General features: G+C 44.4%; 1 protein-coding gene and 1 pseudogene across 2 annotated transcripts; one reads left to right on the plus strand and one right to left on the minus strand.

Moving 5' to 3' along the window:
- Positions 1–440: 440 nt before the first annotated feature.
- On the plus strand, positions 441–10,156 carry LOC119312556 (urease). Of its 2 annotated transcripts, XM_037588286.1 has the most exons (19): positions 441–576; positions 762–931; positions 1,022–1,095; positions 1,669–1,714; positions 2,327–2,432; positions 2,625–2,767; positions 3,718–3,828; positions 3,982–4,145; positions 4,241–4,616; positions 4,704–4,812; positions 5,413–5,552; positions 5,999–6,136; positions 6,220–6,311; positions 6,608–6,737; positions 6,814–6,972; positions 7,796–7,978; positions 8,359–8,493; positions 9,454–9,525; positions 9,763–9,984. In XM_037588286.1, the coding sequence occupies exons 2-19, from the start codon at positions 806–808 to the stop codon at positions 9,982–9,984; spliced, it is 2,526 nt and encodes an 841-aa protein (XP_037444183.1). In that variant the 5' UTR covers positions 441–576; positions 762–805. The 2 variants fall into 2 exon arrangements, with proteins under 2 accessions (XP_037444183.1, XP_037444184.1); XM_037588287.1 differs by lacking the exon at positions 441–576 and having other exon boundaries at positions 806–931; positions 9,763–10,156.
- Positions 10,157–10,285: 129 nt separating this feature from the next.
- On the minus strand, positions 10,286–12,615 carry LOC119312558 (annotated as a pseudogene).
- Between the last annotated feature and the right edge of the window lie 3,810 nt (positions 12,616–16,425).

The following is a 16,425-nucleotide window of genomic DNA, read 5'->3' on the forward strand; positions in this document are numbered from 1 at the left end:
TTTTTTCACTAGCTTGTTTTTCGTTGGCATTTTTATATAGAAGAAACTTCGTGAGCACCAAATGCTCATGTCGAGACTTGAAGCTTGGTGCGCTGGATGCAAACTCCCGCGTAGCTCAGTTTTCTTCTTTTTTGCTAACTATAATCGGGCAATTATAGAGTCGAGGCAAATGATTCAAAGAAAGTGGTTGCACTCTTATCGTCAACCCGCTGACTTGTTGGGCGCAGTGGATCCCGTCGCTTGCTCGATTGATCCACTCCAGATTCCCGAAGCGCGCGGCGGCGGGCCCACCGACGGCGACGGAATCGCCAAAGAAGACAGAATCCAGCCGGCCCACCAATCAAAATCCATCGCCAGCTCGCGACGACCTCTCTCTCCCTCTCTCTCTCTCTCTCTCCCCACACTCTGCTCCGCTCCGCTCCTCCGCCGGCTTCCCCCAGACCACGCGCGGCCGCGCGCCGAGCCCTCTCCCCGCCGGCGCCGGGAAGCCCGTCCCGGCGAAGCGAGCGGCGCCGCCCTCATCCGCTGGCCCGTCGCGGGGCGGAGGTCGCCGGCGACCCACCCGCCCAGGTTCAGGTTGACCTCTCCCACGCTATTGATGATTCGATTGTTCCGTGCCATGCTATTCTTCTGGTGCGAGCAATCGACTCCTTGTTCATGTAAATTTGGTTAGGCATTCCAATCCATCCAGACACCCCCAGTTGGTCCTGAGAGTTTTGGTTCTCTTGTTCTGAATTTTCGGCCTGCGGCTCGTTTCCCAGAGGTTTCGAGGGGTTCAGCCCTGAATCTGCACCTGTGGTGAGGGATGAAGCTGGTGCCGAGGGAGGCGGAGAAGCTGGCGCTGCACAGCGCCGGCTTCTTGGCGCAGAAGCGCCTCGCCCGCGGCCTCCGCCTCAACTACACGGAGGCCATCGCGCTCATCGCGTCGCAGGTGAGGAGATGAGGATGCGATACTCTCCGATGCTGTTTCCACAAGCCCATTCATGGTTGAATAATACCTTTTTTCTGCTTCCTGATACAGATTCTCGAGTTTGTTCGGGATGGAGACAAAACTGTAACAGACCTGATGGACCTGGGGAAACAGATGCTGGGCAGGTTCGTCTGTACATTCAGTTCAGTAACCCACCTTTTTGACCCCCTTTCCAGAAACTCCACAATCCAGTATTATAGTTATCTAAAAAAAAGAAGCAATGTACACATTTTGAATTGCCTAGACAGATAAAAGAAAAGCATGATGTTGATGTTGGCTTCAGTGTCTCTTGACCAATTCTCTAGCTGAATTAGTGGAATCCGACTTTAACGAATATGCACTAGTTTATAATAAACACAACAGAAAGCTAGCAAGCCTTCTCCTTATTTCTCATTTCACATGCATAAGCTATGCAAAAGCTGGTGCCACTTGCTCACATCTTGCTTGAACTAAGGTTAGTCCAAAACTGTGACACTTATTTTGGATCGGAGGGAGTAGAAGATTCTCTGTTAGCCTATGACAGATTTGTTACTTCATAAATTATATCCGCTATCTAAGACTTTTGTTATGTGTGGGGAGCATTGTTTGAGATTTTCCTGTCACATTGTTTAAGATCATTGAATAAGTTACTGTACATGATGCCGTTGCTGTTCTGTAACCTTATGCTCTGAGACTTTTACCTTTTTCTTGCCTATCAGGAGACAAGTTCTTCCGGCTGTTCCATACCTTCTGGACACTGTACAGGTATTTCTTTGCTCGTGCTATATGATATCGATCAATTTCCTCTGTCCTAGAACCTTGGTTTGTAATGATACGGGAAATAGTTATGTTTATGATGCTAAGATTACAACTAGCCCTGTTCAGAAACAGGTTGGGGAAACCCCGTCAAACCCCTCCAATTCAAAAATGCTACCTGAAACTATGGCTTGGGCGTGTACTACTCAAGTGCGTAGACGGTTTTGAACAGACGGTCAAATAACTGCCCTCTGTTCGAACAGGCAGCCAAAAAAAATGTAGAAGGCTCTTTTGATGAGATGCATACCAAAATAAATACACTTAACGGGTCCAACTTGCCTACAGAATGTCTGTGATACAACCAAACACCTTAGGAGGTACCTTGAACTCTTGTTGGCCCAAGATAAATTCTCTTTGGAGCTTCATGCCGAGTATCCTGGATTTGCAGATTAGAATATCTGCCTCTCATCAACCACCCTTTATTTATAGTACTAAGGTTACAACTAGACCATAATACGGGTTTTGATTGGACCCAGATACTAACTTTACAACAGTATGCTTGACAATTATGCTTGTTACCATTATCTTTCAAAATAAACTCAATTATAACATTTTTTCTAGGTTGAAGGAACATTTATGGATGGAACAAAACTAATTACTGTACATGACCCTATTTGTTCTGATGATGGAAATTTGGAGCTAGCTCTGCATGGTTCTTATCTCCCAGGTTGTCAACGCTGATCAACACACTTGGTTTACTAGAGTAGAAGTTTATATCTTAAGTTGCATGCTTGTATAAAGTTTAAAATACTGTACTTGTGGTAATCTGGCTCTTCTAGAAAGTTGAATTGATTTATCAGTTTGAGAAACATTAAGAAGCGAAAAGGGTAACTGTACACAAATTATTAAATTGTTGCAGTACCTTCACTTGAAAAGTTTTCTGGGAGTGATGTTGAGGACTATCCTGGTGAAGTACATTTCTGCTCTGGACGCATAATCCTCAACCTTCATCGCAGGGCTTTAACTCTGAAGGTTGTTAACAAGGCAGACAGGCCTATTCAGGTAAGCACATGTGGATGTTTTTCGTTTGGTGTCCTGACTGCAAATTTACAAATAACTTCTTATTCTATGACATTTTCATTTGATGGATCTTTGCCCCCAACTTATTTTCACAATTGGACCTATGCTTTAATGCCACTCCTTGTGGTACAACTGTGTGAGTGCTATTCATTTAATAAGATCACTCCTGCGGTCCTGCCACCCCTTGGTAATATCATAGCATTTGATCCACATGTAGCATAACATGGTGCTGAACCGGCAGCCGTGTAATAATGTTGTTACTTGTAACACTGCTAAAGGCAGTGAACAGCCGAACATGTAAATGTGTTAAGAGCTAACAGCTTAATTAGGTGACGGAGTTAGCTGAATGGCTCTAGATACTGGGGAGATAATTGGGCCAACCCACTGGCCCAACCCACTTACTTGGTGGTTCACTTCCACTTACTTGGTGTTTCACTTTGTACACATGCTATTTACATTATTGATCGAGCAAAAGAACTAAAATGGATCAATAGGTCGTCCTGATCCAAACTTGTATCCCTAGCTCTATCTAACACTATGACTTATCCTCCTAAAGTCCTTTTTGGGAAATTAATTTCAGGTACATTCTTTCTTTAATTATGTTGCTCAAACTCATGCATTAGTATAGCCATGTTGATCTTAACGGGTGCAAGCTCTTACTCTTGTTAAAACGGGTGTTGCATGCTGTGGTTCCTTTTCTTGAGTTTCCATCAATATTTTATTGCTCCTTTTCAGGTCAAAGTTACATTTTCTCTTACATACTGTTGTTATGATCCAATTGTCTTTTCTTTCCACATACTTTTCATAATACGTTCATTTTGCATCGCATTCAACAATCTCACGATTTTGATGGGCTATACCGCCCTTTTAGATTCTGATGCTACTTTAAGTTGTAGTTCATGAGAAAAAAAAATCCAAATTGTGTTTTGCAGATCGGGAGCCATTACCACTTTATAGAGGCAAATCCGTACCTGGTTTTTGATAGACACAGAGCATATGGCATGAGACTGAATATACCTGCTGGAACAGCCGTTCGGTTTGAGGTTCTTTTATTCGATCCATCCTTTGGCATTTTCTGCTCTGTATAGTCTAACAATACATTTCACGTAGTAGGGATCCTACTTATTCTCACAAATATTCCGCACATCCTACTTCTAAAATCCTCTAGAATCTGATTTCTTATTTATTTGTTTCAGCCAGGGGATGCAAAAAGTGTTACACTTGTAAGCATTGGTGGCCATAAAGTAATTAGAGGTGGAAATGGCATTGCTGATGGTGCTGTTGACAGTTCTCAGCTTAATGAGGTAATGCAGAAGATTACTGAGAATGGTTTTGGACATGAAGATTATCCGGACGCAAGGTTGTTTCCTTCACATTTAACTAATGGTAGAGAATAAATCCAACTTGTTGAATTTATTATGGCTTAGATGTTTACCTTTGAAACTTTGGTTGCAGCGAAGGTCTTATTGGTGATGGTACATTCGACTGCAGTGTTGATCATGAGAAATATTCTAGCATGTATGGACCTACAACTGGTGATAAGATTAGGCTTGGTGATACCGATCTTTTTGCGGAGATTGAAAAGGACTTTGCTGTTTATGGTGATGAGTGCATATTTGGAGGGGGGAAAGTTCTGCGTGATGGAATGGGACAATCCGCAGGGTATCCAGCATCTGCCTCCCTGGATACAGTTATAACAAATGCTGTTGTGATTGACTATACAGGAATATACAAGGCTGATATTGGTATAAAAGATGGGCTTATTATTGCCATCGGGAAAGCTGGAAACCCTGATGTTATGGATGGTGTGCACAGCAACATGATTGTTGGGGTAACAACATACCTGCACCTTTTAGATTGATTTAATAAATAAGAGGAGTGCATTTTAAATAAATTTCATGCTTGAAATTGTTTCCAGGTGAATACAGAAGTTATTGCTGCTCAAGGCATGATTGTAACTGCTGGTGGTATAGATTGCCATGTTCACTTCATATGCCCTCAGCTGGTAAATGAGGCAATTGCAAGTGGTAAAGTTCCTTAGTCTTTGCACCTGTTATTGTCGGGAAATAAAATATCGGTTTTAAAAGGAAAAAAATCCAGACACATCCAACAAAAGCAATTTTTCAAAGTTGACTTTTATGGAGGAAAAGAAAAGAACAGGATGGGAGATTCATGCTGAGCCCTGCATTATACCAGATCTAAGACCACAACAGCATGTGCTTCTCTATCATAGTTTTAAATATAGTAATCATTGAATGTTGTGCCTGAAGTCAAAGCGGGGTAATTTTCTTTGCCGGACTTGTGCTTTTCTTGGGATGACCTGAGAATCCCCGAAATGTATTCCCTGCTAGTTGCTACAGACCTGCTAGTTACTAAAGACAAGGGACAGAGAATCACATCTCTTTAAGTTTGTACTATCTTGAAAATTTTCATAGCATTTTCTAAAAATATGGGTACTGACACTGACAAGCATTCTGGCAGAACTGGCATTTTCTATACTATACTTTATGGTTGAAAATAAATAATTACACATACAAAAAGGTTTTCTATGCAATATTCAAATGCATGTTTGGATTAACTACTGATAAATGATGAGGTCATTAAATCATCTCCACATTTATTTGTAGGCATAACAACATTGGTGGGAGGTGGAACAGGACCAGCACATGGAACTTGTGCCACAACTTGCACCCCTGCACCGTCTCAGATGAAACTAATGTTGCAGGCCACCGACGAATTTCCAATCAACGTGGGATTCACAGGAAAGGTATATATGTTATGAACACTAATTAAAGGTTCAATACAAATGCTAAATCTGTTTAGCCTTATACTAATCTTCTTTAGTTGTGAAATAAAATGATGGTTCCTAGGGTGGATAGCAGCTAACAAAATATACATCAAGATTTCAATCCCTACCATTTCAGAGCTTCATAGTTAGCATTTCCTACATGTTATTTTTATGGTATGTGGAGAAAACATTGGAGACTGTTACCCAAGTGTCTTGCAACCAGAAAGGCAAGAAACCAACATATGGCATTGGATAGGATGGACTGCTAGCACTAATATCTTAGTTGACTGGTTCTTATATAGATCATGGGAACTCAAATTTGTTAATTAGAATGTATCCAAATGTAGTTTGGGTAGTGAATATAGCAAAGTGATGATATCCTTGCTCAAATTCTAAACATTTATCCCTGTCAATATACTGTGCAGGGAAATACTGCAAAACCCGAAGGATTATCTGAGATCATTATGGCAGGAGCAATGGGTTTGAAGTTGCATGAAGATTGGGGAAGCACCCCAGCCGCGATAGATAACTGTTTATCTGTTGCAGAAGCTTTTGATATCCAAGTAAGCTGTCTTGTATTATCATCCTATCATGCCGGTATACCTGCATATTTTTTATTCTGGTGATGCTCATCGAAATTCTACAGGTTAATATCCACACGGATACCTTAAATGAAGCAGGTTGTGTGGAGCATACAATTGCAGCTTTTAAAGATAGGTCCATACACACATATCACAGGTATGGAGCATGATGTATTCAGGTGTTACATTTTTTCTACGTTACTTGTATATGGGTTGTATGCGGAGAGAAGTGCTGGTTTCTGTGATGCCGTAGAAACTACCCTGTCAATTGTTGAGAAATCTGGAAACTGAAAATGCCGGCCAAAATGAAGATGGAAAATGTGTCGACATTTTAAGGATTATAACTCACAGCCCCCCTTCCAAAATATTCTTTTGTCATGATGTAGAATTCAAATTGTTGGGTATATCGGGCAATTTTTAATGGTGCTTGTTTTCTTATTGTCTTGTAAACAGCGAAGGTGCAGGTGGTGGTCATGCCCCAGACATCATTAAAGTATGTGGGGTGAAAAATGTGTTGCCTTCTTCAACAAACCCAACCCGGCCTTTTACTTCTAACACTGTTGATGAGCACCTTGATATGCTGGTAAACAATTGTCTCATGCTGATGCTATGAATATTATTTGAGAATTTGGTCGTCAGATATTGTGGTTCTCCTGTAGATGGTTTGCCACCACCTTGATAAAAACATCCCAGAAGATGTAGCATTTGCTGAGTCAAGAATTCGAGCAGAAACCATTGCGGCTGAGGACATCTTGCACGACATGGGGGCAATCAGTATCATATCATCTGATTCACAGGCTATGGGTCGCATTGGAGAGGTCTGTTACATACCCTCATCCTTTTTTTCATTGTGTCAACTCAACAGTTATAAGGAAAAAGAACAATTTGATGGGGCCAGAGTTTGGAACTGCAGAGTACTTATGGTGCTTAACTAAATGGTTGGCCAGTATCATGGGTGGCAATATTATTGGTGAATATCTCAGCATTAACCTTAAGCAGGGCAAGGCAGAATGATTGTTGCTTTGCTTGTCTCTGCACTGGCAGATCTGTGTAACAGTTGATGCATTTCTCGTGTCACATGGAAGTGAACTGCTTTAATGCATCTTAGAGTAGATGCTAGTTTCTGAATGTCTACTATTCATATTAACCGAGTGCAGATTCAAATACTACTTGCAGGTTACAAGTCATCATTTCCTTGTGTTTTGAGTTCAAGTAAATTATTTTATGTCAGTCCTCTTATTCTGTACACCGGATTGTTTTTATTCATTTTATGTGCTAATTCATCAGAATGTAACTAGGCAATGTAGTAATTTTTCTGTATTATCGTAAACTTCAGGGGAAATGGCATGAAGAAAACTTCAGGGGAAAATAATATCAGTTTATTTTCAGATCTAGTGTCAATGCAAACCAAACAATCAAGTCATTGGAGCAACTATAAGCTTATAAGTATCATAAATTAACCGTTTTAATGAAGTACGTCTTTTGGCTTTCTCGGATAAGCCGTGATGGGAAAAATAGTTATTTGAGAGACTTGAACCAATATACTTATATGTCTAGATTGACGTCTGAGCTCTAGTAACCAGCAGCCGACTTCAAACTTGATTTATTTATATGCATTTATTGAAACAATTACTTTTTCAGGTGATTATCCGAACATGGCAAACTGCAAACAAGATGAAAGTCCAAAGAGGTAGGTTACCTGGGCCTGGTGACTCTGATCCTGCCGAGGATAATGACAACTTCCGTATAAGAAGATACATAGCAAAATATACCATAAATCCTGCTATAGTAAGCGGCTTCTCAGATTTTGTTGGTTCTGTGGAGGTATGTACCTCTTGACCACTTTCAGATTTCCTTCCATTAAATGCTTCATATTCAGTAGACAACATAAGGTAGGCAATGCCGTCCACGCACTGAAATTAGGCATCTAAAGGAAAAGGGTATGTGCTTTGTTTAACATGCTTGATATAATTTCAGGGTAATATAATGTAATAGCAAGTCTAGCAACATATGTAATTTCACTGTAGCTCCTGAAAAATGTTGTGTATCAAGGAAACTCAGAATATTTTGTTGTTTAGTATCACACCCACTTACATTTTGGCTAGGATTTCTTGTTTTCTGAATATGTCAATTCAAATGCTAACTGATCCTTACTTTTGAATTGTTTTTCCGTTTTAATATTTATCTCTACGTGCTTTTGGCAGGCGGGAAAGTTAGCTGATCTAGTTCTTTGGAAACCTGCTTTCTTTGGTGCAAAACCAGAATTGATTATCAAAGGTGGTGCAATTGCGTGGGCCAATATGGGTGATCCGAATGCTAGCATTCCAACACCTGAACCTGTATGGACTCCTTTCTCTGAGATCCTTCGAATAAGAAAGTCTTGCTTTAATGCTGTCATAATGTTTTCATTTAGCCTACAAAAAAATACTCCCTCTGTCCCATAATGTAGGACTTTTTTTACACTAGTGTAGTGTAGAAAAACGTCCTACATTATGGGACGGAGGGAGTAGCTAGCTTGTCAGTTATGACCAAGTTGACATTGACAGCCAAGTTTGACCAGAGCATCACTGATGTTGGTGCAAGAAAAATCTTGCCCCATGTGCAATTGAAATTGATAAAACATGCTCTTCTTTTAGTCTAGGTCTTCTGGTGTAGTTACCCACTTGTTTTGTCAAGGATGCACAAAAGATCAGCATGCCTTTTCATTAATACTCCCTCCGTTCCAAAATACAAGTCTTTGTAGAGATTTCAATATGGACTACATATGGATGTATATAGACATTTTAAAGTGTAGATTCACTCGTTTTGCTGCTTATGTAGTTCATATTGTAATCTCTAGAAAGACTTATATTTAGGAACGGAGGGGGTAGAAGATAAAAGGTTTATAAAACTAGGAGGGTGAACTTGGTGGCCTAAAATATCAAGAAACACACTCGGACACTCCACATATCAAGGAGCACACACCCTACCTTGGTCCTGTGAGCTATTACAAATTAGACTATAGGATTGATTCACAACCTGAAGACCCAAACAACCCAGGGACCTAGGTCAGCAAGCTTCACAGACACAACTCCTGTCAGATCACTCATGCTTCATTTTGACGTTGGTGATGGTCACGACGAATCTGGTTTGCCATTGTTAAATTATGATGGTATATGTGGTAAACTGTAAAAAATTCTATGTTAGATGCATAAACTGCAAAGTGTGGATGAATCAGCATTTTACTCTTTTGTCGATGTCTCCACAATCTTCCTGTAGTTGAAAAATTTACAGCACAGAATGGTGCATTCTTGACGCAGGCTATGATGCGACCTATGTTTGGTGCATATGGAAAGGCTGGGAGCTCTCACTCGATTGCATTTGTGAGCAAGGTTAGCCTATTGAACTCTTGTAACGAATTTAGGATGATTAGTAATGTTCGATACCGTACCTCACTAAAAAACTCTTCTAACGATTTCTTTTTACAAAATAATGCCATGAAAGAAACTTTTGCAAGCTTAATATAGATAAATGTGTTGCGATATCTTTGGTGAAAGAAATATATCCATCTAATGATATGGTCTTGAGGAATGGCAATGACTGCTGCTTAATGTCTGAAATGATCACAGGCTGCCAAAGAAGCTGGTGTTGCATCAGAGTACAAACTAGCAAAGAGGGTGGAAGCTGTTGGTGGTGTCCGCCATTTATCGAAGCTGGACATGAAGCTCAACGATGCGCTTCCGAAAATCGAGGTCGACCCCGAGACCTACACGGTTACTGCTGATGGAGAGGTCCTGACTTGCCAGCCAGCAGCCACGGTGCCATTATCTCGGAATTACTTTCTTTTCTAGGCCACCATTGTTCGAGAAATTCTTGAAAGGTCAATAATTCATGCAACTGGCGTCGGCTGTAACTACGAGTTGCGCACGGGAGATGTGCTGCTGGCTCGAAATAAACAATTATACATTTACGTGAAAAAGAAATCCCACATATACATATTGGAATACTTCAGTTTCTTGCAAAGCTTGGTGTAAATACATACATTCTTGAGTCATCTGGAAGAAAAAAGGTGCACAATAGGTTCTTATAGTCAATAATTATAGTATTTTTATTGTGGAAACACACACAAAAAAAAGCTCATTTGGGCCTTTATAAAAAATCTGATAGAAGTGTTCTTCTCAGTTCAGATGTTTACACAAGTTAAAATTTTCAAAACGTACTACTTGCGGCTGTATTTGCTGATCTAGCTTGAATGGAAGTCACTACGAGGACGGCTGCCGTTTGAGAATTGCTGCGTCGTGGCGGTGGTGACATCGGACGTGGACGGGAACGACATTCCGACGAACTCGTCGAAAGCCTCATGGTGCTCGAACTGCTTCATGCTCTCGCTGATAACCTCCGGCGACATCTCTGGCGGGGGCACGGCGTGTTCCAGCATCTGCACCACCTGCCTCGCCGGCGCTCCGGGTCGGGGTGCGAGCAGAGCAGCCCGAGCTTGAGGACCAGCTCCAGGTCGTCCTCGTCGCACTCGCCGATCCTCGGGTCCCGAGCCTCCGTGATCTTCCCGGCCTTCCAGCGCTGGAGGACGAGCTCGACGATCCCCGCCGGTGACGGCGAGTCGCCGTCGGCATCCACGGTGAACACCACGGGCCTCCGGCCGCACGCCACCTCCAGCAGGAAGGCCCCGAAGGCGAAGACGTCGGAGCTCGTGGTGGCCATGCCGGTCTTGCTCATCTCCGGCGCGATGTACCCGAGCGTGCCCACCACGTGCGTCGCGTGCGGGTCGCCGCCGTGGTCGTAGAGCCGCGCGAAGCCGAAGTCGCTGAGCTTGCCGTTCATGTCGGCGTCGAGGAGCACGTTGCCGGCCTTGATGTCCCGGTGGACCACCACCTGTTCCCACCCCTCGTGCAGGTACAGCAGCCCGGCGGCGACGCCCCGGACGATCTTGGCGCGCTGCTCCCAGCTCAGCCCCGGCGCGGCGCGGCCGAACAGGTGCTGGTCCAGGCTGCCGTTGGGCATGTAGTCGTAGACGAGCACCAGCTCGTCGCGCCGCCGGCAGTACCCGAGGAGCTGCACCAGGTTGCGATGGCGCAGCCGGCTCATGCTCGTGATTTCTGACAGGAACTCCTGCAGCCCCTGCTGCGACCCGTGGGACACCTTCTTGACGGCGACCTCGACGCCGGACCTCGGGAGCACGCCGTGGTACACGCGGCCGAAGCCGCCCACGCCGATGACGTCGCGGAAGCCATTGGTGGCGTCGTGCAGGTCCTTGTAGCTGATCCTGTGAGGGCTGTAGTCTATCATCTCCCAGCCTTCCTCCTCCTCGGAGAACTCCTGGCGTTGTCGGCGCCACCGTTGCCGCCGCACGACCAACGTCGCGATGGCCGCCGACACCAGGAGCAGGAGCAGGACAGCCAGGAGGAGCAGTATCAGGAGTAGTAGAAGCGACATCCTCTTCTTGGATGGTCCCGGCGGCGACGGGGGCCTCGGGAGCTTGGAGAGGTCGAGGTCCGGCGCGCGGCCTCCGCCGAGGCGGAAACTCCAGCCAAGAACGTAATGCGAGCTCATGGCGGCGCCGTTCGCCGCCGAGAAGCCGACGTAGGTGTCTTCGGCCACGGCCGACGAGAGGTTGACGTGGCACCACAAGAGTGGGAGGGCCGGCCTGGGCTCACCCGCCGGCGACACGGTCACCTCGAGGCGCCCGCTGTCACCGTCATACTCGATCCACACCAGCACAGGCGCGTCGCTGCCGCCGGTCAGGCTGATGCTGTCGAACCTCCTCCCACCGGAGCCGTCGTCGTGCCAGTACCCGGCTGTGGACGAGTTGACGGAGTGGAGGCTGTTGACGTCGATGCCGACATGGTTGTCGTCGACGTCCTGGAACTCCATGTCCATGACCGTGTCGAGCTCGACGGCCACGATCTGACTCATGCCGTTGTCCAGGCTGTTCGACGTGTTGAACAGCCCGAGGTACTTGCCGGCGACGGCGCCCGGGACTTTGACCGACGGCGCGAGTGCGAAGGCGATGCCGTGGCCGTGCGCGTCTGGGTACCGCGGCGCGATGGCGAGCACGAAGGTGGTGGAGAAGGAGATGGGCGCGCCGGTGCTGGCGTCCCGGAAGCGGAGGGGCGCCGGGTGAAAGCCGTGGCCCAGCGTCTCCTTGGTGTCGTTGGTGAGTTGGAGGATGCCGGAGGGGGTGACCACGGCCGTGCCGGTGGTCACCACTTTGCCGGCGGCGAAGCCGTCGTACACGAACTCTTGGGCGCCGGCGACGTCCCGAGAGAACAGGAGGAGCAAGATTACCGCAGCCAGCCGCCGCAGAAGCATGGTGACGATCGGCACGAGTAGCGGAAGCAAGTGACGGTGGCGGCAGGGCAGAGGCGTGGACGGCGTTGGCTGCCGGCGAGTCGAGGCTGCCGTCGCCGTTGCCTTCGATGTGCCGACGAGGACAGGGGAGTGTGGGAGGGTCCGAAAACGAACAGCCAACGAATTTGTTTTCTAGTGAGTGATTGAGTACTCAATGACCAAAAAATCTTTATATTTATATCGACGATCTTGACTCGTCTAGTGGAAAAATCGTGTACAGTAACACGTTCATTCAATTAATGTGCTGCTAGTGGTTGCACATTTGTGCTCCTCAGTTAAAACATACTGTACTGTATTTTTCATGTAACTTGATCTTTTGCAGTGTGAAACTTATTCGACTTCACCCGTAAAAAAACTTATTTTCGACTTGGAATTTCTCATTGGTTTTAGAAACAGCAACTAAGGTTTCCCTTTTTTGTCAGGAGCATGTCTTGCCTCTCTTTGACATTCTTACAAAATTCATGTCAAGTACACAAAAAGCCAACGTGATGACATCGGAATCACACGTTTTCTCTCTAGGCTTCAAATTTTGCATCCGAAATATGGTCCACATGTTTTCAAGAAACATAGGAGTGCAATGTTGTGACATTTGGAATCACACGGGATAGGAATGGTCTTTGATTGCACGGCTAAAAGCACGAGTCACTCCAAGTGGTTTGAGTTAAGGTTTTTTCTCTCCCTTTATGATAGTGCAAAAGACATTGTAATGTAGGTTGTATCAGATAAAATCATATGGATCAAACAAACCATGAAAAATCATTTAAAAAAATTATTGTTAACATGTACTCCCTCTGAAAGAAATATAAGAGCTTTTAGATCACTAAAGTAGTGATCTAAGCGCTCTTATATTTCTGTATAGAGGGAGTATATGACAATTTTCTAAATTGTAGAGATCCTTAACCGGTATTTTCATAGCATTCATCAAGCTGGTAATAACTTGGCTCTTGGACTCGATGGAGCACTGTGTTCTAAAAAAACATGTTGAATGCATGTTTAGAAGTTTCAGAAAGTTGTATTCTTTTTTCCATACATACTCACACAACTCCTACTAGACGTTGTAGTCGTGGAGTCTATGATTGATCATGTCATCACATTTGTGTCACAATCAATGAAAACGCCAGCTCCCAATGAGGGAATAATCCACCTGAATGAGATACATATGACATCAAACTCGGTGTCTGGTCTCCACTCCGGAGTTTGCTATGAGGTCCAGTCACCTTTCTAGTCATCCAACCACATGTTGGCTCTCAACTTGGCATACCATCATTTGAAGACTTGCCCCCTCCTTGTCAAATACTATTATTTAATTTGGCCACCAGTAACCCAAAAAGTTGCCAATAATGGTACTTACTAGATCTATCAAGAGATAAAGCATTGTAAACTATTACTTGAAGGGATTTATGATCATGGTCAAAACCAAACGTGAAAGATCGTTCCGATATCCTAAACGTCATGCTTGCATGTATGTTAAACACAACGTTAGAAGTACGACCTCCGGGTCTATAAGCTTTGGCATGCCTCCTTTTGTGGACTGCGGTCGACAACCTGTGAACATGTGTGACCTACATAACCTATCTACCCAAATCAAGGGAAGAAGGTATCAGGTCTTAAGCTAAACCTTGTAGTCTTTACTTAACGGACTACTAAATGAAGAAAGTTACCACCTATTTACTGTCTGCACCTAAGCCCTCTATCTCTACCCAACTGTCCCCCCTACCAAATAGAACTTGAAGGATTTGCTCCTCATAGGACTTGACCAAAACATCTCATGACAAGAGTTGGCGACAGGTGTGCAACACCTGTAAGTATGAAAGTCGGTACCATCCGGTTAAGGACATGTTTTGTCTTTCATATGTCAGGGGCCGGCAAGGCTTTACGCGTGAAGGACATGTTTTGTCCAAAGAATGATCTGTTTCATGGACAGAGCGTTCGGCGAGACTCGGACCAAAGGTAAGTTACACGTAAACTTCCCCCTTCCTTAATCGATCAAACTACGGACTGCCTTGTGCCCTTGTCATGTACAGAGAGTGCAACCACGCGGCCGGTGCGGTCAGTGAGTCAGCCTAGCGGAACCAACCGGAAGACGCCTTGAATACCTGCCGCCTGCTTAGTCAGCACACAGTACGGCAAACGGTCCCCCGTGGCCCCGTGGGTCCATTCCATCGTCGACCGACGCGTCGCCCACACCGGCCGCTGGTCAAGCGCCGTACGTACTGTACTATACGTGTGTGAATGTAACAGACTTGGCAACAGCCTCACCATCGCATTCCAAGCAGGACCTCTCTGCAACTGCACGGAGGGAGTAGGAAGAGAGGGACCTCACTACTGTAGCCCTTAACCAGCAGCAGCTCAGCTCGTCACGCCCATCATGGGGTCAAGTCCTAGTGGTCACGTACAGAGGCAGAGGCAGGTGAGATGATGAGAGTGAAGTTTCTTAACATGGCTCCACATTGCTCGAAGGAATCCGCGGGCCTCGATCGTGTTGGGCCATGTCGATTCACCTACTTTCCCCGGCGATCGACGACCTGCACGAGTAACCAAGCAGTAATTGTTTTAAACCACAAACTAACTTTTTGCACAATTACCTAGGATACAAATCCAGAAAGAAAGCTGCGTGACTTGGCTTAAAACAACGTATGAGTATGAGTTATCGTACGCACATATATATGCGCTCACCAAAAAAATGTATGCTTATGTTCCCATACTCGTCTTCTATATGCATCAATGTGTTTACGTCCTTTTTTGGGGCAAAAGTATGATTTTTCATAAAGTTCGTTTATTGGGTTCACCTAGACCCGTTTTTTAGATTTGAATTTCTCCGCTTGAGGCCCATGGGCATTAAACCACCTTTTGTTATTATTATTTTCTTTCGGGCATGATTTTCGGAACATGGTTCCACGCACATCGATCATTAATAGTAAAACTGAAAAAAAAAACCGCTAGAAAATCAAATAGTTCTGGTATATTTTGCAACGTAGATGGTCGAGTGTTCTAGTCATCATGGAGAAATGACATCCATGGTATTCTAGGAAAAAAAATTAGTGCCATAGAAAAAGACCATGTTTGAAGTAATTTGGAGGTCGGTTTTCTTTTCTTTGCTAAGAATACTACGTGTGTCATTTCTTCACGAGACTTCACAAATGAGTATAACAGTCGGCTAAGTTTGACAACCTAAAATTTATAAACTGTTCTTTTTTGTTATTTTCATATTGTACTATTTATTATGGTGCGTGTGGACCCATGTGCACCATTGTATCCCGCCCCCTCCCCAGAAGGAAATATAGCTCTTTTATCAATGAGCATAGTCCTCGAAGAATATACTAAAAAAATCTTACAATCATGAAAAACACCATTTATGCAATGTTTGTTAGCAGCATGTAATTGTTGACGTCAGTTCTTCAACCGTGTGAGTTCATGTGTCTATATATGTATGTGTGTAGTTGTACTCTATTTTATTGATTAATATAATACGTGTGGTTAAAAAAAGGTCGCAGGCCAAAGTTTATTCTAAGCACAGGCGATGTGGTAAGGGGCATTTGGACCATAGTGTTCCGGGTCCAGGTGTGTCGCATGTTGTGCCGGGTACACCAACTTATTTTCATCTTTAACAATTTACCTATGAAAAGGCCATGCGCGATGGTTCGGACAAAAAAAAAGAATTGTGCGCATGCCTGACTGGTGCCATGAGAATTCATAGATTTTTAATATGAGATGATCCTGCCACAATCGATAACCCGAGATTGAGAATTATACACTCCGTCTGACCTACTGTACACTTAGTAGATGGACAAAAAATATTCCCATCTACTCTCTCTCTCTCTCTCTCTCTGTGTGAGAGAGAGAGGCAACACATAGCTCAATTCGTCTTCCACGAACCATCCGCCCCACACCCTCCATTCTTTCCCAACCAAGAATGGATAAACGAG

This window comes from Triticum dicoccoides, chromosome 5B (assembly GCF_002162155.2).
Source record: "Triticum dicoccoides isolate Atlit2015 ecotype Zavitan chromosome 5B, WEW_v2.0, whole genome shotgun sequence".
Lineage (NCBI taxonomy): Eukaryota > Viridiplantae > Streptophyta > Magnoliopsida > Poales > Poaceae > Triticum > Triticum dicoccoides.